Below are 23,737 nucleotides of genomic sequence, written 5' to 3'. Positions count from 1 at the left end.
CCATCCCCGGTGTTGTGGATGGTGCAGATCTGGATTCTGCCAACCTCTGTTGAGTCTCATTTGTGTTACAAGGCTAGTTTTCCTTGGTGCTTCCTATAATCTCCCTGAGTTCAAAGAGCGCTTAGCTGCTTGTCTTTGTCAAAAACACTGTTGGAGATCTTTTGTGTTGAAGATGTAGGATTTCTCAAAATGACTTTGATTATTTATTCATTCCACTTCTCTGGTGCATGATAGCGCTGATATCATGAAGACCTCATGTCTTTCCATTGCTCATGCTCTGAAATTCATGGAGATTTAGTTCCTTTGAAATTGTTTTAAAAGAGAAGGAAAAGTTTTTGAAGTCTTTTTTTTTCCCCTCAACAGTTCCGCAGCACGTTTTTCCAGCGTTCCATGCTCCCTTGCCAATTGACATGCGTCACCAGGAAGGAAGGTACCATTATGAACCTCACTCCATCCATGCTATTCATGGGTAAGTCTTGCATCTCTGCTCCCATGTGTTACTAAAACACTTCACTCTAATTGCTTCTGGGGGTGGGGGGGTTGTATTGATGCTAGGACTTGAGTGTGATGTGCAGAACAATGGTTCAAGCACAGGGCTGTATAGCAGGGAACTCATCTTCTATTTCCAGAATTGCTGTGTGGCTTTAATCAAGTCAGTTAACCACCTTGTCCACTTTCCCCAGCTGATGATAGTATTTAGCCAGCTGTCTGGGGTGCGTGAGGTTTAATTAGAGTGCGTACAGTGCTCTAAGATCCTGGGATGGAAAGCAAAGTACTATTACGTCATTATTCAGCTGAGGTCATAGGAACAGGAATGGGCCAATACGTTTTTGGGGCGGTTTTCATTCTGTAATATACCTGAGACTTTTCTGACTGCACTTGGGCTAAAACCCCTACTTTAGCTCCTCAATCTCTGTGGCCTTATGGTGACCACTCCCTCCCTACCGTCACTTTAAAAGTGAACTGAAAGGCTGTTTGTCTGCCATATTGAGTCATGAGGCTATTGGCATCGCCAGCTATACAAGTATTGCCAAAGGGGCAGCCTCTCAGGTAGCTGTGAGAGGCGGATAAGAGCCATAGATAAGGCTAACTATGTTTCAGGTTTGATCTCCTGCATCAGTTGCTAAGGCCTGAGTTTTGTGTTTCTCTTATGAAAATTGACAGCCTAGCTAGGGCATAAAGCAGGATAGGGAGGCGTGTTCCTTACATCACATCAGGTGTTGAAGAGAAAAAGTGGCTCAGTGGTTAGGGGAAGACACTGGAGCCTTTTTTAAAAATTGGCACCACATTTGCTATCCTCCAGTCATCTAGCACAGAGGCTGGTTTAAGCAATAGGTTACATACTACAGTTATAGTTCTGCAGTTTCATGTTTGAGTTCTTTCAGAACACTTGGGTGAATATCATCTGGTCCTGGTGATTTATTACTGTTTAATTTATCAATTTGTTCCAAAACCTCCTCCATTGACACCTCAGTCTGAGACAGGTCCTTAGATTTGTCACCTAAGAAGAATGGCTCAGATTTGGGCATCTCCCTCTCATACACTGCAGTAAAGACCGAATGCAAATAATTCATTTAGCTTCTCTGCAACAGCCTTGTCTTTCTTTTGTGCTTCTTTAGCATCTTGAGTTTCCATGACCCCACTGATTGTGTGGCAGGCTTCCTTCTTCTGATGTACTGAAAAAAATGTTGCTGTTAGCTTTTGTGTCTTTTGCTAGATGTTCTTCACATTCTTTTCTTACCTACCTAATTATACTTTTACACTTGACTTGCCAGAGTTTGTCCGTTTCTATTTTTCTCACTAGGATTCGGCTTCCTGTTTTTTAAAGATGTCCTTTTGTCTCTAACCATCTCTTTAACTCTATTTAGGCATGGTGGAATTTTTTCATCCTCTTAGTGTTTTTTTTCTTATGTTTGGGGTATACATATAGTTTGAGCCTCTATTCTGGTGTTTTTTAAAAGTTTTCATGCAGCTTGCAGGCATTTCACTCTTGTGACTGTTCCTTTTAATTTCCCTTTAACTAGCCTCTATGTTGTGTAGTTCCCCTTTGAGAAGTGGTGGATTTCTTTGGCATTTTCCTCTTACATTATGGAACCAAGCAGTTCAGCTATATTCACCTCTTAGACCAGATCTTGTGCACCACTTGGGACTAAGTCAACAATTGCCTCTCCCCTTGTGGGTTCTAGGATTAGCTGCTCCAAGAAGCAGTCATTAATGCTGTCTAAAAATTTAATCTCTGCATCCTGTCCTGAGGTTATGTGTACCCAGTCCATACAGGATAGTTGAAATCCCCCCGTTATTATTGGGTTTTCTGTTCTGATAGGGAGATTAGAGAGAGACTGAGTATTTCACATTCACTGTCACCATCCTGGTCAGGTGGTCAGTAGTATATTCCTACTGTTATAGTCTTATTACTCAAGCATGGGCAGATAGGCATGTGTTTTGACCTAGATTATATTTGTATATCTGGGTGTCTAATACTGGGGTTGCTATTGACTCCAAGTATGAGTCTCCCTTTTCCACAGGCCTCCCCTTTCTCCAACAGACCACAAGACCACATCTCTTCACTTAGAGCTTCTTGTGAGGGACTGATGTGGCTGTCACCTACCAGTCTCCTCTGTCATCATTTTTAGTGTGTGTCCAGTTTGTCCATTTCTCATTCAGGATTATCATTGGGGATCCAGTTGTTTTGCTCCCCTTTCCCCGGCTTTTTTAGGGAACAGCTGCTATGTTCATGACTTCTTAAATCCAGACAAGTTTCTTCATTGCGGTGACCATGCCTGAAAAGCAGCTCAGAAATTGCCAGCTTGTTCTTAGAAGTTGACTACTAATGTGAATAAGAGCTTGACAATATTCTATTAGTCAGATAATCTCCAGCTGGGTGAGGAGCCCCAAAATGTCTGGTGGTCAGCAAGTTGGATGTTCAGTTTACCCATCCCAGTATGCAAATATACTAGTAATGGCCACATTCCCCAAGAGGAGAACCAGTAGTCACCTGTTAGTATTTAGCGTAAAGAACCATGTGAACAGAACTGGATGCTCAATAGCTAAAGCCCTTTTTCATTTAGGATGTTTCAGCTCATCAACATCCTAACAGTACCCAGCACAGAGTAGCTTCTTGCATAATATTTAGTGTATTAGAAACATAAAGAGCTTGTCCATAAGTCTCAGAAGAGGAAATTCACTCTGACTTTGAAAATTCCAGCCGTATTCATACCTCTTTTGGAGCTTGCTTTAAAGGGCTGCCTCTGTGGCTGGTGAAGCACTGAAGGTGACCAGCACACCACCTCTATGGAAGGTTCTTTGTGCATAGGTTCACTGGCGGGTACCACATTTTTTAGGAGATAATCCAGACTGGAAAATAAAATGGGACTCTATTTTATTTGCATGCTTATATACTGCCCCCTACTAATGGATAGACTTAGAGCTGCTAACCCATCTGTGCTAGGCCCTATGGTGCTAACAACTACGAGAGATTTTGCTTTCACTCGAGTGATAAACGCCTGTGTTGTAGGGGCAAGAGAATGCGAGTTCTATTCAGGCTGTTACTGTGAAGTTCTAAGTGGCCGTGGTGTGCTGCACAGTGTCAGTGATGAAATTCCTGCTTGTTTTTTTGATTTATTCTGCTTTTTTTCATTTCTTTCTCTCTTACCTGCATGCATCTCAGCCTCATCTCCTTGTTACCTCTACTCTTAAGTCTCCTTTCTACTGCTTTCCTATCTTTTGCCCTTTTCTTTCCCTTCTCTTACACATCCTCTTCTATGACTCTTCTCCTCCTCTGTCTTCTGCAGAGAATGTTGCATATCACTTATTCTCTTCAGTACATGACAATAAAAGAAATGTCTGAAGCCAGGACCGTCTAAGGTATTGTGGGGTGGGCTGTTACCCACAGCATCCTGAACAACTGCACAGTTGTTATACATGGGTTTGCTTGACTCTGCTGGCATAGTTTAGACTGTAGATATCTATAGTTAGCCTGGTACTAGGGAAAGACAATATAATTGTTTTTTTTTAAAGTAGCATATACATTTTCCCTCTAGAAAAATATCATAAATGCTAGGAAGAAAAATTGAGTCTCTGAGCTTTGGCTTTATGATTAATGTGATCGGAGCTTGACAGAGGTTCCCCAATTCATCAAGACCATATTCTAGCTGTCTACTTTCTTGCCTGTACCAAATGTATCTAATTACATGAACATTGCACAGCAAATTAGATGTAGTCTCATTTGTTGTCAGCCATGGAGTCTTATTATTTGCCTTCTGGTTTGTGTCAAAGGTTTGTTTCCCGATTGCTCAAAGTGACATTGCTATACATTCCTCTTTATCATTGTTTGCATATAAGCTAATGAGAACACCAGTTATTTTATCATAGCTGTCGGGTAGTAATCAGCAGGGTTGTGTCTAGCGGGATGGGACATACAGGGCAGTCATATATGCAGGGCTGTTTGTTTGAGACCTAAAATAAAAAGTTGAAGTATAGAAAGACTGATGAGTAATAAAGGAGCTGTGCATTCACTCTGGATGCCCATTATTCAGGTGCCCAGAAGACTTCCCAGATTTACATTTGTTGTTGGTATGTTGGCATTTCAGTCATTTCCACTGTAAGAAACATGACAGATAGTTTTGAGGTTTTCTTTGGCTTCTTCCTATTTACTGAACTTCAGTTACATGGACCTGGTTGCATAACAATTCAAGCCCAAGTACCACCTGAGAAAATACTTTGTGTGATCCAAGTTATACCTTTCAGGCCAAAGTAATAGTTAGTTGGTCTTTAGAATATTCAACTTTTCTGTTTCCCCTCCCCTTATTTTTGCTTTGTTACATGATATACCAGCTGTGTCATCTGTGGAAACAGTCATTGTAGGCAGATGGTGCCAACTGCAACCATGTGGTTTTTGGTACAGTCATGGCAGATGCTTGGATAATCCAGAAAAATCTCACCTTTGGTCACTTTCTGCTCCGAGATTGGCAAATGTCTGACATCCTTAACTAAGTTTCTTCATTCTGTTGTTGTATTGAGATCTCTGCAGCTGCAATGGGAGAACTCATTTTTGCCTTGTTTTACACCAATAAGAACATTGTGGTATTGAGATAGCGACTTGGATTCTAATGTCATTTGGGTTTATGCTTATATGAAGAAAGGAGAGAGAGGCAAGGGAAAACTTCTATGAAAAGCAGAGGCAATAGGGATGATCAAGTGGAGAAGAAGGTGAAAATAGAGCACAGAGTAAAAAACAGATGGGGAGTGTAAAAAGAGGGGCAGAGCATGGAAAGAAATTATACTATTGAAAATAATTGTATTATATATAGTGTATTACATCTAAAACCAACATCAGAATAATATTTAAGGTTGCAAAGTCAAGTACTCAGAAGTTAGGAAATGCCAGATTAAGGTTGCTTGTGCAATCTTAATTTTACTCCCTTGTGCATATTCACTGTGATACTCTCTTTAATTATACAGTCATACTGTTTTTTCTACAACACTTCTATCTCATTCAACACACAAAATGGGCTGTGTCCTGAGGATGAATTACAGTATTTATTTATTGATTGGAATTTCTCTCTTCACTTTTCATCACAGTTTGCTGTAAGAAGACCACAGACCCAATATTGGTTGAATCAGACTTTCAGACTCCAGTATTCCACTGAGACAAATGACTTCACTTGATGCATTCTAACAGCGGATTGTAAAAAAGGGCGTTATTGTGTATTTTAGCAAGATTCTTCATCTGATTTTATAAAAGTTTACTTCACTAGGGGTCGATTGTGCAATCCTGAATCTTTGTAGTAACCCCATTTGAATGAATGGGACTACTCGTGTCAAGTTTGCAGGATCATGTCCTTAAACAGATAATAAAATTCCTTCCAGAGAAGCAGGTGTTTGTTAGTAGCCCCTTTCTCCCCCCAAGTCTAGGCTTTCTTAGCTACTTTGTTTTTTCAAACAAAAAAACAAAAAACCCCTAACTCAGCTAGAAAGCCTCTGCCAACGCAAGAGCCCTCAGGGCTAACCCTTGTAAGCAGCATGCTTAGGCTTAACTCAGCAAGAGGCTTTTTAATAGTATCTCCTAAACAGAGGTTAGAGCCCTGTCAGCCACTCTGTAGTGTAACAAACAAGAGCAGCATTGTTTTTGTGTTGGCGTTCTAGTGGCTTTTCAGGATGTGGTTCTGACAAGATTTATTTATTTTTTTAAGAATTGTTGTTTAGTCACCCAAATTCTGTTGTCCCTTTAAAAAAAAACATAGACTCCCAAGACCAAACTCACCACTGGCGTAAATGTGTGCAATACCATTGGTTTCAGTGATCTCCACCAGACTTGAATTTCCCCCAAAAGATCTTGAGATGGAAAGACTCTTCTAGTCCATCTCCCTGCCAGTGCAACAGTTTTCCCAATTGTCCCTTTCTTAGTGCTTTTGTCTGGTTTAATTTTAAATGTCTCAATAGACGGGGCTTCCATAAGTTTCCTGGGAGCTGAGGTTTTCCGGGGTGTTCAACTTACATGTTTCCTGCATCTGACTCCAGTTCTCCTAGTTTTACTCTACTCTGTGTCCTTTTTACTATGGTAAACTGTTCTTCTGTCTCCTGGATACTTACATTTTTCCAAAATCAGGTGCAAAATTTCCTAGAAATATCAATATATTTATGGGCAGAGCTGGCAATGTTGCCCACAATTAAGCTTCTTGTTATAAGATCCCGTTTTAAATTGCTTCTAACTTTGCTGAACGTTAACCATTAGGACTGAAATTTTCCATGGTGGGTGTGTGCCTCAGGCTGTGTTTTTTTTTTTTTAAGTTTCAGCTACAATGGTTTAGCTAACTGCAAGGGCAAGGTCTGGGGAAAATATGTTTTGCCTTGTTACAAAAAATGGTTACAGCCATTTCTTGAGAGGTTCTAGTGTTCCATGCTTTGGAGCAGGGACTTGAAATTTGGCAGGTGGCTTGGGCCAGGTAGCATGGAAGAGGGAGCTGCCTGACGTGAGTGCAGATGGGACAAGAGCTAGCTGAACAGAGGCTGGAGGATGGGGAATAGATTGTGACAAGGTGCCTATGGGGTGACTGGGAGCTGGGGTCGGGAAGATTGAGATCAGATGAGGCACTCAGGGGCAGGGAGGGGGCAGTCTGGAATTGACTTGTCTACGTGACTGAGATGAAGACCCAGGGTAGAGGGAAGGCTGAAACTTGCACAGGGAGCCCAGAGCAGGAAACTGGGACAGGGATGAGGAGTAGGGTGGGGAAACTGGGCTGAGGAGTTAGGAGTGTTGGGGTGGGGGTAGCACACAATCCCCTAAACCCAGAGGCGTTTCTGCCTTGTAAGAGATGGCAGTACTAATCCCGGCAGGCAGATAAAAAAGGGGAGACTCCTTCATTAAGGACACTTCTTTTAGAAATAAGCACACCAGTCAATTTACCTCATAACGTACATGCCAATAAAATGTGTGCATTTTCATATTTACTTTGCTACAGGAGTAGCAAAGCTTTGGCATGTTCTGATTGATGGTACTGTGCTGCTTTGGAGATAGAGAGCATTCCCTCCGGAGTCAAAGCAAACAGCTGCCCGCAGACACATTTTTGTGTATTTTGCAATTTCATTACTTTGACCAAATGGATACATTGCTCATTTGGAAAGCAGTTTTGACTGATTATATGGAGTTTACTCTATGCCCTTCTTTCTCCCAACCCTCCTCTCACAGATATACATACATGCACTTCTTTTCCTAAACTGGATGACTAAAGAGATCAATAATGGATTATAGAGCCTGTTTCACTCTAGGATGCTGGTTCAAACCTGTCCCAAATCTGTAATTACTAAAAGTTATTACCTTCTGATGGTTCTTTGGTGGCTCCTATGAAGTGATTTGGGGAATGTTAATACAGCTCTCACTGTGAAACAAACATAGGTAGCACTACTTGGTTGCCTTGTCCAATTTCAAGAGGCCAAAGATTAAATGGCCAGGATACTAAATTGTGTCTGTCTTGCTTTGTGCAGTTGGAGAACTGACTTCATCTCTCTGTGCCTCATTTCTCGTTCTCTAAAAGGGGGGTAGGACCTTTCTAATGCTCTTTGAGAGCGAGGATGAAATGTGAGAGATGCTTAGTAAGTGCTGAGTACTGCTGTATGATCCTTTCATCTCTAGAAGTGGTCTGTGAGAGCTGCTTTGTGGCACATTGCTACCTTCTGTCCTGTGGATCCACAGAAAATGAGCACCCACAATTCCCATCCGTTTCAGTAGCAACATTGTGTGCTCAGAACTTGTGAAACTATTAAGCCACTGGAAACCAGAGCTGGCCTCTCTGGCACCTTTCACCAGCACCAAAGTCATATGAAATGAAAAAATAAATAAAAAGGAGCAAGAGACGGTGGCTGCTCACATGATAGCTAGAGAGTTTGTGTAGCTTTTCTGATGGTATAACCAATTCCAACATGAAAGCAAATCAGCCCCTCTCTTCTGAAGACTATTCACAATGGTGTCATAGTAGTGATTACACAGAAATGGAGTTATACAATGTATTTCCTTAATTTGAGGAGATAATTTCTTTTGACTCTGTGTGTGTTAAGCATCTCAGTGGAGACTTTCAAAGTGGTCTAGGAGATTTAGACACATTGCACAACAATTTTAATGGAAGATGTCTCTTTCAGTCCCTCAGAGTGCTTTGAACATCTCAACCATAAACTTTAAATCCAAACAGATTTGAAAGTATGTTGTGTCAGAGTCACTAAACAATAAAGTAAGGTGCAAGCCTTGTAGACTGAATTAATAAACGTACTGGGCCAGATCTGTAGCTGTTGTAAATTGGCTTAGCTCCAGTGAAGTTAGTGGATTTCAACTGGCTTCAAGGGAGCTGTGCCAGTTAACACCAGCTGAGGGTCTGGCTGGTTAAATTGCAAGAATTTTTTCTGAAACATGAACTGCAACTCGTAAATATCCAATAGTGATTGGATCAAGTCATACTGATTAGGCTATTCTGCATTGAAAACAGGAGTCTGATCTCAGAGGGCTTTTATTTAAATCTCTGGCGTGTGTTCATTGATGACATCACTCCATAACCCACTGCTGCTTTTGAGTAAGTGTCATTCTCAAAGCTTCATGTCAGAAGTCTTAAGTAATAATCCCTTTGCTTCCCTCACTTTATTATAGGTTGAAAGTGACTTCATGTTCCACCCTTATCCAGTGCCAAACTTGCTTTAGAAAAAAACAATTGAACTCCATTCCCTCACTGCTTTCCTAGGGGTAAATATTCACAGGATCACTTCAGACAATAAAATAAAGGATGGGCAACTGTCAAAATTTCCCATCTGTGGAAAATTTTATAGGATATTTTCAGCGGTATGGTCCATTCTCTAAACTTTTTAGGATTCCCTCAATGGTCCATTCTCTACCACTGTTCACATGCTGACCTCATGCTGTTATGGGAGTTGAATAGTTATTACCTCCTGCCATTCACTTCATAAAATTTTCACAGTCTTTTCCAGTCTAAATGGGAAGGGATCCCCCTTGCTTCCATTTTTCTTAACTTTAAATCCTCCCTGTAAGGCCATATTTCACAACCAACCTAGCTCTTGTGGACTCATGGAAACAAGCTGTTATGATGACCTATTGCAGCACCTGCTGCATCCCAGTACCGATGCGTCATTGTTCCTTATAGAATGTTCTCCAGTGCTGTGTCCAATCCAGTTTGAAATATCCCAAAGGATGAAGTTCCACCACTTCCTGTACCAGACTTACACAATCTAATGGAGCTCTCCATTAGTTTGTTTTGATAAAACACCCTACATCTTCTCTTCTTTAATTTCACCCCCTACTATTAGCAACTCCCTAATGCATCAGCCTAATAAAATTTTGTGCTTCAGACATTTGTAAAATGTTATCATATTCCTCCTGCTCTTAGTAACCAATTAGACCCACTGTAACCTATTGATTCCTCATAAATCAATTATTTTAACCCCCTCATTTTCATTGGGCTTCTCTGAAATCCTTCTAGCTTGTGGAGAAGACTGGAGAAGACCCATCCGTGGCACTGGTTAGCGATACAGAGAATAAGGTCCTCCCTTTTCCCAGGGCTGGACATTCTGCCTCCACAGCACTCTTCATCACTGGCCCAGGCAAGCAAACAGTGGGCAGTATTGAGAGACAAAAACGAAGGGCAGGAATGTTATCTTATGACATGGGAATGAAAATGCAGGATCTTTGATGTCCATGCAGAGCACAGATATTTAAAATCTCATCCAAAAGGGCCCCACTCCCACAAAAAAAAGTGCATAAAAGTCCATTTACCCTGGAAAGATGAAGGATTGAGTCAACTCTGCTGGGATTAGAACATGTGGTTTGAGGGAGTCTAGGTATTTCAAACCTGATGCTAAGACCACCCAGATGGCTGGGGGGAGCCCCTATTTGGCAGAGCTGTGGATCTGGATACCCTGCCTGGAGCTAACTCTACACACGTACTTGCAAAACTCAAAGGGCAGAGCAGGGTGCTATTGTTCTGAAAAGTTGCAAATCTGCAGAAAGCTTCAGATGGCGCACGTTCTTTCGAACATTCTGGATCCCTTAATATGACTCTGAGTCACAGATGTATGCTTTTCTTCTGTGTGCCAGAGCTCTTTGAAAAACTGTACTTTTATATAATGAGAAGTGCTGGAACAATTTGTAGAGTGGGGGTGCTGAGAGCCGTTGAATCAAACTGTAAATCCTGTATCTGATGGAAACCACTTCAAGCCAGGGGGAGTGGCAGCATCTCCAGCACCCCTAGTTCCAGCATCTATATAATTTTATGCTTTGTAGGCTTTTTTATGATTTTTCTTTTCTGTTTCCCAGTTGAAATAAGCAAATAACAGAGCTAAAATTTGACATTCAGAAATTAGAGAATGAAAATACCGAACCCTCACTAGAAGGCGGTATTTGGGATCCATGTGCGGTACCGCGTTAACGCGGGGACTGCGTTAAAATGAATTGCATTAAAGTAATTAAATTTGGGATCCATGGCTGTGACCGCGTTATGTGTGAATTGGCGCTATATAGATGCGTGTTCTAGTGAGGGTCCGGTGTAATCTGTTGTTTAGGGGTAAAATTTTAAAAGTATCTAAATGATTTAGGGAACCCAAATCCCATTTTCAAAAGTGATGTAAGCATTTTCAAAGGTATTAGGTACCTAAAGATACAGATAGGCATTTGGTGGGATTTTTGAAAAGTGCCTAAACCGACTTTCAATGAAATTTAGGCTTCTAAATGCCTAAGCCACTTTTAAAATGGGACTTAGGCTCCTAAATCAGGGGCTTTTGAAAATTTTACCCCAGGTTCTGTTAATAGCACAGGGCCACAGTAATAACGTCATGAAGATGAGTTATTCTGTTTTGTCCTGAGTGTTCTTAAGAATCTTCTCCCTAATAGTCCTGGAGGTACTTTAGGTATTCGCAATTTGCAAACCAGATGAAGGACTTGTTAGCTGCTGATTGAATGTCTCATCTGAAAACCTCTAATAAGATCCCACAGAGTAACCACATATCCAAAATTACTGCTGCTAGAGGAAGGGCTACAGGACTGTGGTTCATACATAAATAAAATATGAAAGTTGCAAGTTAATTTCTACTTTAGGGCAATAGTTTAATCTAGATGATGCGTCCTGATTCTCAGAACACCATGATTCAGTACAACTTCATTTTATATATCACCTTTTGTCTCAAAATGCTCTACAGTATTAAAAACTTTGATAGAAGACTCTGTGATATAAATGACAGAAAACAGTCATGTAAAGATACTGGGCAGTGAAAGAATGAAAGTGTTCCATCATCAAACCAATGAATGAAAGGGAGCTTAATATAAGAGATGTAGGCAAAGGGAAAAAAGAGAAGTCTGAAGAAGAGACTTGAAAAGAGACGGACAGGTGATAAGACAGAGTGGTATATAAAGGTTTTCTAGGCAGCAAAGCTTAAATCTGTCCCTATTCAGGAAAGAACTTAAGCACATGCTTAATTTGAAGTATGTGCTTAAATCCCATTGACATCAATGGGACTTAATCATAGGCTCAAATGCTCTCCTGAATTGAGGCCTTAAAAAACCCACTACATAGATTTCATTAAATCCCACTTATAGAATTCAGCTGTTAAAACACTAATATTGCATTAATTTGACAGGACAATCTAGACTTTCCAATTGACTTTAGACTTGTTAGGGTGTTGGGTTTTTTGCTGATATTCCAGGCTTCAGGAATGGCTCTCTTGATTCAAATATAAAATAACAGAGATGGTGTCATAATGACATTCAGCCCAGTCCTGCCGTGCTCAATGGGGGGAAATTCCCAATGAAGTAAATGGGATTCTTGTCCTGAATATTGACTGTGATCATATATGCAGTTAAGAGGGAGAAGAGATTCTCTTGGATCGATTTAGCAATTTAAATGACCTGTTTGAAATAACCAAAGGTTTCTGCATCCCGAGTTAATTGTAGTTGTGTTTATTTAGAACTACTGCCTACCTAATACCTACCAGTGGCATCTCTTCCCTCTTTGTACCCTTGATGTAGTGAGCAATTCTACTATAATACCAGCTGCCAGATTCTTAGGTCATAAATATAGTACCAGTTCCATGGCTAGGATAGAATAAACTTACTCAGTTCTGATACAAGGCCCACTAAACATAATGAAAGTCTTTCCTTCCGTTGACTTCAATAGTCTTTAGAGCCAGTGTGTCACACCACTCATCTACAGAATAGATAGTTGGATAATGGTATTGAACTAGTTTTCAATGATAGTAGAAACAGTGCATCCCTAATATAGATCCTTCTACAGTCCCTGAGCACCTCTTTTATGTATTTAGCCTCATAACATCCTTGTGAAGTAAGGAAGTACTATCATCCCACTTTATAGAAGGGGAACTGAGGCACAGAAAGACTAAGTGACTTGCCCAAGGTCACACAGGAAGCCTGTGTTAGAGCAAGGAATTGAACCTTGGATTCCCAGGTCTTTGGCTAACATCCTAACCACAGGTCTATCCTTTCTCTCTAAGCTGCATTAATCATTAACCATCTGTACCCTGGCTCCCATAAAGTGTGTGAATTACCACATGCTAGGGTCTAGGTCAGTGTGAATAATGTCATATTCTCCGTGGGGTGGTAGGGAAGAACACTGAATGCATTTCCTAGGGAAAAAGGTCATAGCTCTTACCATATCCCCTCTTCCTAGCTGCTTCCTCAGCCTCCTGCTGAACTATTTCTGTCTATAAGGCAAAGTGGCCGGAGGTGAGAGAAATAATGTGGTATGCGGATGGGAGGAAAAGAGTCTGCAAAGTTCAGTACAAAGTGTTTAAACATTTAAATAGAAGTTTACTTGCTTCCAAGTTACCCCAATAGCATTCTCTAAACAAAGAAATCAAAACTTATATTTATGTAGCACCTCTCAGGCAAAACAGATCCCAATGCACTTCAGACACTTCAAAAAGAGAGGTCTCATGTCACCCATCACTAAAATCCAGCCATCTCCGGAGTAGAGTACAGTTGCTGTTTAACCTCACACAGCAAAATTCTGCTGCAGTATAGATGAGGAAACTAGTTCAATACCCAGTGCAAAGGTGGAAATTAGATGGTCAGAATGTAAGAACCTAAAATGGAATTTGGCCAGGGTAGTGTTTTAACAACGCTACTCTTTCATAAGTGACCCAAGGGCTCTTTAATGAGCACAAGTACTCAGTATCTCTGTTTTATATCTGATTGGAAAGGCAGCAAAGTTCTCCTTGATAGTATGTTCTGGGGTATTGGGTGCTGAGTCAGTGGGAAAAGTACTACATATTAATTCACCAACGCTACTTCCTGCAACACCCAGGGGTTTTCCTTGGAGGTCTCCTGTTCACGTACTACATCTTGACCCCACTTGGCTTGTGAGATTTAACACTGGTATCGCTCCAGACTTCCTATCTTCAGTGTCTGGTTTGATTCCAATCAGCATTGAGATGGATACACTCACAAGAATAAGAGATTCTTCAGCCTACTTTTTCTGAAAACAGATGGTTTGATCCTCACCTAATGCAGGTAGAAGATATCTGAGCTTTTTCTACTTCCCCTCCAGTGCCTGATCTGCTGATGAACCTCTATGTCCCAGTAATCCTGTTTTCTCCTGAGCAAGACTGCACTTGTGTTGAATTACGTGGTGAACTACATAAAGGGCTTGTCTGCACACACAAGTTGCACTGATTTGACTAAAGGTGTGATGTTACACCAGTTTAATTAAACCAGTGGAACTTTGTGTGGGGACTCTCTGACATCTATTTAAACCTGGTTTATTCCTTGCACTGAGGACAGAGACTTGCCCAAAGAGCCATAGTGAGTACATGACCTGGTATACAAACTCAAGAGTACTGATTTCTGATTGGTTGCTCTAAATAACAGACCACACACCCTTCCAGAAATCTTGTACTGGATTCAGTAGTTTTCTATCTTTCAGTAGTTTTCAGTCTACTTTGCCAGACTGGCTTTGACTCAGATTCTGGTTATATGATTGGTTTCACTGCTTTGCCTTTCATAAACTCAACCCCAACTCGACCAAGTTTGTATTTATCAGTTGCTTTTCTCCCAGACAATGCAATGTTGTGGTTCACGCATTTACCAGCAAAATTATTGCAAACTATAAACTTCCAGTTCAGGAAGGTATCTGTCTTTAAGGGGTGTGTGTAAAGTCTTTCTTACTTAACAGTGTAGCGTCTCAATTTAATTTCCTTCATCTATTATCACCTTCTCTGGCTGAAAACTACACTGAAAAATACTTTCTTTGCCTGAAATGCATCAAGGTCTTTGCACTCTCTGATTGCATTAGAGTTCAGCTGTGTGCCTGACTGAGCCTACAGAGACCACCAGCAAAACGCCTCTTGATATACTGGGCCTATAGATTAAAATGGAATGGGAGACCTCTTAATTTTTTTTTAAAGCTGTAGTTAAAAGAAAAGGAAGATGGAAATGCAGATCTGTCTCTACTGAAGTTTCACAAGGACTTCCTAAAAATGTGCTAATAAAAAATCAGTGCCTACACTAGGATACTCTGTATTTGTTGTTTATTCTTGGCCAGTTATCCCATCATTCTGCTTAGCTTGAATGAGATCATTCGAGCAGGACTTCTGTAAATAAAGTTTGTCTCCCACTAATAAATCCTTTCAACTCTTCTCCTTTTGCTTAGCTTCTCCTCTAAATGCCATCATTGGTCAAGCTTAGTACAGTACCTGTACCTTCTCATGCTTTTTGATATTGGCTAAAAGCAATTTTACAGCAGGCTTGTATAGTTGTGTTGGTCCTTACATAATTCATGAGTATCAAATATATTGTACAGTACTAAGCCAGACTGATTATTCTGCCCTCATATTGTACACTACATTAACGTTTAGGCTGAAATGTGATTCATATAAAGGGATATTGTTAATATAGAAGTTCTGTTCTAAGTTCAATTTCCTGTGCTACTAATAACACTTTAGATTATTTAAACCATAAAAAAGTTAAAAATCCACTTCATTTTGTACAATTTTTGCAATTTGTTTACGTTGGACACTTCACGCAACTTTGACAAAGGGTAAAATTTTCACAAACACTCTTTTCGAGTGACTTAGGCATGTAGAAGCTCAAGTTTCACTGAAAGTCAATGGAACTTCGGCGCTTAAGGGCCTGACTTTCACGGTTATTTAGGGGCCTAAAGATGCAGAAAGGCGTCTAGCTGGATTTTCAAGAGCACTTAAGAGTGTTAGGGGCCTACCCATTCATTTCAATGGAACTTTTTAAATTTGGCCCTAAGGTCTAGATTTTTAAAGGTAAGTTGGTGTTGCTGGGCTCAGCATGCAGCACCTAACTGATTTAGGAGCCTGCATCTCATTTTCAAAAGAAATTAAGACAGGGATTTTTGCTCCTAAGTGCCTAAATCCCTTTTGAAAATGCATTGTGGGCTCCTCAATCTGTTAGGCATTGCAGCGCTGAGTGCAGCAATGACTAAATACCTTTTAAAATCTCAGCCTAAGTGCCTAGGTCACTTTTGGAAATGGTGCATAGGTGCTTAAATTACTTACGCATTTTTTAAATTTTTATCCAAAAGCTAGAATTGCCAGTTTCACAGTTTCTGTTTGTGGATTGTCTGTCTATTTATCTCTAGGCAACTATATCATGGTAATCACTGAAATATCTGGTAGCTAGTATCCATTGTATCTCATCAGTTCTGCTTTTTCATTCTTGGGCACTAACAAAATGCTGCTGTGTGTTGCCTTTCCAAAACCACACAGTAATGTTTAAATTAAACTGTTTGCACTGAATTAAGTCAATTACAAATGTCTTCATTAAAATTCAAGTGTGTTTAATATCCTGACTCCCTAATTTTAAATTGGTGGCTTACCTACTTGACTCTGTCTATCTGTCTGTCTCTCTCTCTCTTTCTCTCAAAAAGTCATTTTTTACTTTATGTTAATAAAATTAATATATCTTCAACTTTCCCCCAAACTGTGACAGATTTCCATCTGCATAGACAAGATCCCAGATGGGTGACTGGCTAGGTCTGGTAATTGGAAATAGTGTATGAGTTTTAAATCTCTGTTCAGAGTGTCAGCAGCCACCCAAAATCATTACCTTTGGGATGATGATAATTGGCTTTTGTGAAATAAGTTAAGGGCTGGCTCCAGCTCCTCATGGACAAGCACTAACATTACAAAACTCCACCAGTTTGCAGAGAGACCAGGGGCTGAATGGCCCTGGAGACTGAAGTACCCTTAGTCCTCCCTTAGAATAATTACCTCCAGTTATAAATAAATATATGGAGATATACCTATCTGATAGAACTGGCAGGGACCCTGAAAGGTCTTTGAGTCCAGCCTCCTGCCTTCACTAGCAGGACCAAGTACTGATTTCGCACCAGATCCATAAGTGGCCCCCTCAAGGACTGAATTCACAACCCTGGGTTTAGCAGGCCAATGCTCAAACCACTGAGCTCAAGTTGGGAAAATGGTAGCTTTAAAAGACTGAATGAGGGTTGGACAAATTGAATTTGCCATCCCTTATCTGCTGTGCTTAGTAATCTCTTTTCCAAAGACTGAGTGGACTGAAGAATGGATTTGGGACACTTGGGGAAGCAGTATAAACAAATCCAAATATTGCCATTGCTAGAGGAAGGGAGGACGTGGTGCTGATGTGCCTAAGATCACTTTGGAAGGCAAGGAGGTAACGTTTGATCAGCTTCTAGAGTGAATGGTGCTACTCAGTAGACAAGCTACTCCACGCTCATTGTAGAGGCTGATAGACTGTCTTTGCCATCCAAAAACAAATGGTTCTGCAACTAAGAAAATTCTTTTTTTTTTTTTTTGCATTTGCAAAAACTGGATAAGCATTTTAAAAAAATCTAAGTAACATTCAATTGAATTAACCACTGTTGACTGTATTGCAGTGTCTTAACAAAGTCCATCTGTATGGTCTCCCTTTGTAGACACAATTTTATAAGTTAATTTCCCTACCAAAACATCAGTGTTTACTTAGTAAGAAATCTGCTCTTTGTCAGCTTAAAACAGTGATTTCTTTATTACCATTCTGCACAGGGAATGACAGCACAGAGTTGGCACTGGAGCAAGTCTGGTTGAGTCTACAGCGTCGTAATGGAAACAGGGTGAACCCAGGGTCAAGTATAATGGCATTTGTATACAGAAATGTGTCTGCATAAGAAATAGCTGCATGAGATAAGAGAATGGGAGATGAGGCTTGCAGATCTCCCTTTTGACATCGGTGAACTGTTGGTGTGATGGAGGTTTTTATTAATATGTGTATAGTACTGCTGATATTAAAACAGTAGGTTATTTATACATTAGCTGCAGCAGTACAAATAAAATATCCAAATACAGCCTGATCTAGTCAACTTCTACTGACTTCAGTGGGCACTGGGTTTTCACTGTAAATTGTGAGTGCTATGCCTCTGTGGCATATCAGATCCATATTTCTTACTTAATAAATGCATGATGTTTTCTTTTCGTTGGGAGGATGGAACAGATATGATCACTGTGTATATGAACATGCAGAATAATACTTATTGGTCAGGAAGGAAGATTTTCAATGTGGTACACAGGTAATTAGATGCAAAAGAACTCTGTACACCGAGGTTATGGGTGAAACCCTGGCACCATTGAAGTCAGTGGAAGTTTTGCTATTGATTTCAATAAAAACAGGATTTCACCCTAGGTCTTAGAGTTTTGTCTCTCAGATGTAGTTGATTCCGTTTCACCCACTGTCACTCTCTCTACTGTGTACTAGAGCTGCTCAAAAATGCCAACTGTTTGCATTAACGATTTAATTTTAGCGGAAAAAAGTATTTGTATTTGTTTTGGGTGGTTTTTTTTTAATTTCCCATGAATTTTTTCAATGGCAAGTCAAAACCTAAAGCTGAACATGTATTTTTCTGTATTCTCCACCCCTTTTTTTCTATTGGCAAAATAGAAAAGGGGGAAGTGGAATGGAGGTGGAGAGAAATAAATAGGAGTGGAAAATGAAAAGTGAAACATTTTTATTTTTCTGGTTTTTCAGCCAAAACCCCCCCAAAAATATTTCCATAGAAACAAAAATTTGTGTTTAGAATAAACTATCATTTTCCATCAAAAGATGTTTTCACTGGGGAAAGCTTTTGCCCAGCTCTTACTATTCACTATATGATTGTTAATGGTGCAGTGTATTTGTAGTGAAGGAGGGGGACGGTTAGATCAACGAACATGCTGAATAGATTCTTACATTGCGTCTTACCTAGCCCTTCGTGGGTCATTAACATTTCCGTTTAGAGGAAAAGAAATATTGACGTGTTTGGTAGTCTCTCCAGCCTTTGCCTGCGCATTACAGCACTTCAAAGTGTTTACGTAGGGATGGGAATTGTCATGGCGTGGATGCAAAGAGGGTCTTTGGTCCAACTAAACCTGCCAGTGAAACAATTTAGGGGAACTAGTTATTAAGAATCAATGTCTATATTATACCCTTTGGAGATTACTATATGTTCTGTAGCTGTTTAAAGTGTGTCAAGTAGTGGTACAGTATAATTAATTTCTGCAGAAAACTGTGAGGGCTTCAATCAGAACCTCTTGCTAGCTTAGATAGTTACATCTCTCACTGCTGCACATTTTGTGTGTGTGTAAGTAATAGGTAGTTGTATGTCTAACACACTGGCAAAGTGCATTTTGTGTCCATTTCTCTTAATACACAAAGGTTAGATGCTTGCTACTGCTCCCTGCAGATGAGCATAGTCCTTTAGTTCTAATGTTGGCTTTAGAACTGAAAGTCCCAGGTTCAATCACAGCTGATGAGCCACACATGGGTCATTGCATAAATATGAATAATTTGTATTATTATCATCTATATTGCAGTAGCATCTAGAGACACCAGTCACAAATTGTAGCCCCACTGTGCTACAAAATTTTACACACACGTAACAAAAAGACCTTGGCTCAATGAGCGTACAATCTATAACATAAATCTATAATATTTAAAACCACATACTACTGAAGTGTGTGTGTTTATGTACATATATATTTGCCTATAACATAAACAGATATTTATATCTGTATGCAGATATACTGTGTATCTTTGTGTGTGCAAATACAGAAAGATTTTATATTATTCCCATTTTGGTTCCTTTTCTCCCCCCTCATTAATCATGATTCGGTGGTTTCCTCGTGTTGTTTGCAACTGTATAATACTGCTTAGAAGAGGCATCACAGCTTCTTATGAGCCCAAATCCAAGGGTTTTGCCCTAGCACTTTAGAGACAAATAAGACTTAATCATTCTTCTCATGGCAAGATGAGATCCAGGCTTTCCCCCCTCTGGTGTCTGTTAGTTTAGGGATTTAGGGATTCAGATTATGGGAAATGGGCCAGCTCAATAGCAGAGGGAGCATTAGCAGTCACTGTCCTGGAACAAGCATCCATTTTTCATTCATCCTTCGATTTATAACATATTCCAACCAGTGATTTTGCTATGGCCTCTTGTGTAACATTTTCTTCCCCAAGTAGTGTCCCTACGGGTGCTCCACTTCAGGTGTACATGCACCCCTGTCGCTTTGATTAGAGATTGTCTGTTCAGCCCATGTATACACCCGTCATGTCCTTGTGCCCTAAACAAAAGATATAAAGGGCTGCATGGGGAAACCGCCCTCAGTTCCTTCTCAATCACCTTTGGCCTGAGACAGACTGTAGATCTCTTCAACCTAGTTGTTCTGTAGTTCTTTAGTAGTGCAGTTAGTGTTAGTAGTTGGGAATGTTTTTTCCTCCCACTGTTTTTTTTTTATTATTATTTATTTTTCCTCCGTGAAAGGGCTTATTCTGGACTTGGTCTGGAGTATGCCGGGATACCTGGGTATTAAGAGAGGGCTCTCTTGCCAGTAAGTGATGGGCATCCTCAGTGCCCCTGTTGTTTATGAGACACCTATAGCCCAGTAAGTGCAAGATTTGTTCATTTTTCAAGGCCAGCTCTTGAAAGAACAGAGATGTCAAATCTAGACTTTTAATGATGGAGCAAGCATTACGACTGGCTTCTGATGCAGTACTGAGGACACCCTATATACAGAGCTTCCATTACCATGAATGCTCCATCTGCCTCAAGTCCATGGTCACTGAGAGTCTCTAGAGATTCAAGCACAAAAGAATCATCTTCAGTGTGTGGGTATTGGTCACCAAAGGCTTCAAGAGAGACAGCTTTTGCGACAGTACCCAGAACTCAGAGAGCTGTACCATAGATTCATAGGATTGGGAGGGACCTCGAGAGGTCATCTATTCCAGTCCCCTGCACTCATGACAGGACTAAGTATTATCTAAACCATTCCTGACAAATGTTTGTCTAACCTGCTCTTAAAAATCTCCAGTGATGGAGATTCCACAGCCTCCCTAGGCAAATTGTTCCAGTGCTTAACCGCCCTGACTGTTAGGAAGTTTTTCCTAATGTCCAACCTAAACCTTCCTTGCTGCAATTTAAGCCCATTTCTTCTTGTCCTATCCTCAGAGGTTAAGAACAACAATTTTTCCCTCCTCCTTGTAACAACCTTTTACGTACTTGAAAACTGTTATCGTGTCCCCCCTCAGTCTTCTCTTTTCCAGACTAAACAAATCCAATTTTTTCAATCTTCTCTCATAGGTCATGTTTTCTAGACCTTTAATCATTTTTGTTGCTCTTCTGTGGATTCTCTCCAATTTGTCCACACCCTTGCTGAAATGTGGCACCCAGAACTGGAAACAATACTCCAGTTGAGGCCTGTTCAGCACAGAGTACTGTAGAAGAATTACTTCTTGTGTCTTGCTTACAACACTCCTGCTAATACCATCTGAGCCTCTGACCGATAAAAATAGTAAGCACACTAGTTCTCCCATGAAATCTCAATCACAGTCCCACAAGAAGGCTCCGGAGACCTCAGGTCCCAAAGGGAGTTCCTGTGAGGCTCCAAGTGCTCTGGTACCATGAAGGCTTCTAAAGCATCTTCTAAGAGTCGTATCTCTAAACCAGATTTGGTACCAAGGACCTCTTCAGCTTTGGACAGTCAAACCCAGGTTCGTAGAGCTTCTACCTTAGAGGTCTGCATCATCAGACTTTGTTATCCCTTCAGTACCTATACTATCATCAGGTGCTGCATTGGTACTGACAGACTTTGACCCCTGACTCTATCAAGAAAGGGATAGATAATAAGACACAAAATATCATATTGCGTCTATATAAATCCATGTTGCGCCCATACCTTGAATATTGCTTGCAGATCTGGTTGTCCCATCTCAAAAAAGATATATTGGAATTGGAAAAAGTTCAGAAAAGGGCAACAAAAATGATTAGGGCTATAGAATGACTTCTGTATGAGGAGAGATTAATAAGACTGGGACTTTTCAGCTTGGAAAAGAGGCGCCTAAGGGGGGATATGATAGAGGTCTATACAATCATGAGTGGTATAGAGAAAGTAAATAAGGAAGTGTTATTTACTCCTCATAATACAAGAAGAAGGGGCCACCAAATGAAATTAATAGGTAATAGGTTTAAAACAAACACAAGAAAGTGTTTTTTTCACACAACGCACTGTCAACTTCTGGAACTCCTTGCCAGAGGGTATTGTGAAGGCCAATACTATAACAGGGTTCAAAAGTGAGCTAGATGAGAAATGGTGTCCCTTGCCTCTGTTTGCCAGAAGCTGGGATTAGGTGACAGGGGATGGATCACTTGATGATAACCTATCTGTTTATTCCCTTTGGGGCACCTGCCATTGGCCACTGTCAGAGGACAGGATACTGGGCTTGATGGACCTTTGGTCTGACTCAGTGTGGCCGTTCTTATGTTCTTATGGTCTTTCTCATACCAGGTGTTTGAATTCTCTACCATCAATATGAAAGCTGACTGCCACCGAAAATCAGTGAACTTCCACCTATATACCACCAGTACCGCAGCAGTAAAGACCTCCTTGTAGATCTAATGTACCTGCATTTCAGGGAGGTATTTAATACAGTTGCACATGGGGAATAATAATAATAATTATAATTATTATTAATTTGGAGAAGATGGGGATTAATATGAGAATTGAAAGGTGGAAATGCAAGGTCATGCATTTAGGGATTAACAACAAGAATATTTGCTATAAACTGGCCACTTATTAATTGGAAGCCAGAGAGGAAGAGAGAGACCTGGATGTATTTGTTGATCACAGGATGACTATAAGCTATCATTGTGATGCAGCCGTTAAAAGGGGCTAATGCAGTCCTAGGATGCACGAGGCGAGGTATTTCCAGTAGAGATAGGGGACTGTTAGTACTAGTATACAAGGCATTGGTGACAGCGTCTGGATGGCTTTGCTGCTTATCATTAGCAAGGCATTGTGAGAAACAGCCCAGGCTGGAGAGTTAAGGAGGCAGAGCAGTCCCGCAGTCCCAGGCTGCACCATGGGGATCCCGTTACAGACCGCATCTGGAATACTGTGTGCAATTCTGGTCTCCCATGTTTAAGAAAGATGAATTCCAGCTGGAACAGGTGCAGAGAAGGGCTACTAAGATGATCTGAGGAATGGAAACCCTACCTTATGAGAGGAGACTCAGAGCTTGGTTTGTTTAGCCTAACCAAAAGAAGACTTGGGGAAGATCTGATTGCTCTCTATAAATACATCAGAGGCAAAAATACAAGGGAGAGGAGGAGTTATTTAAGTTAAGGGTCAATGTGTGGACACAGGAACAAATGGATATAAACTAGTCATCAACAAGTTTAGGCTTGAAATTAGGTGAAGGTTTTTAACCATTAGCAGAGTGAAGTTCTGAAACAGCCTTCCAAGGGGATCAGTGGGGGCAAAAACTTAACTGGCTTCAAGACTGAGCTTGATGGGTTTATGGAGGGGATGGTATGATGGGACTGCCTACAATGGCATGTAACTCATCAGCAACTGCAAGTAGCAAAAATCCCCAAGGACTGGAGACGGGACACTAGATGGAAAGGACTCTGAGTTACTGTGTTCTTCCCTAGGTGTCTGCCTGGTGGGTCTTACTCACATGTTCAGGGGCTCACTGATTGCCATATTTGGGGTAAGGAAGGAATTTTCTCCTGGGTCAGGTTGGCAGAGACCCTGGGGTTTTTTGCTGTCCTTTGCAGCATGGGGTGTAGGTCACTTGCAGGGTTAAACTAGTGTAAATGATGAATTCTTTGTAACTTGAAGTCTTTATGATTTGAGGACTTCAGTAACTCAGCCAGAGATTAGGGGTCTATTACAGGAGTAAGAGCATGGGGTTTGGTGGCCTGCAGTGTTCAAGAGGTCA

General features: G+C 40.7%; 1 protein-coding gene across 1 annotated transcript in view; it reads left to right on the top strand.

The window, feature by feature from the left end:
• The window catches only part of GLI2 (GLI family zinc finger 2), a 285,658-nt gene that overhangs the window by 182,107 nt on the left and 79,814 nt on the right, over positions 1–23,737 (top strand). The window contains exon 3 of the mRNA XM_032795844.1: positions 364–469. Coding sequence (XP_032651735.1) covers positions 364–469 — 106 coding nt within the window. The remainder of the gene's footprint in view (positions 1–363; positions 470–23,737) is intronic.

Source organism: Chelonoidis abingdonii, chromosome 10, assembly GCF_003597395.2.
Source record: "Chelonoidis abingdonii isolate Lonesome George chromosome 10, CheloAbing_2.0, whole genome shotgun sequence".
In the NCBI taxonomy this organism is placed as follows: domain Eukaryota; kingdom Metazoa; phylum Chordata; order Testudines; family Testudinidae; genus Chelonoidis; species Chelonoidis abingdonii.
Note: the sequence above shows the minus strand (reverse complement) of the source record. Positions and strands in the feature narration are given on the sequence as shown.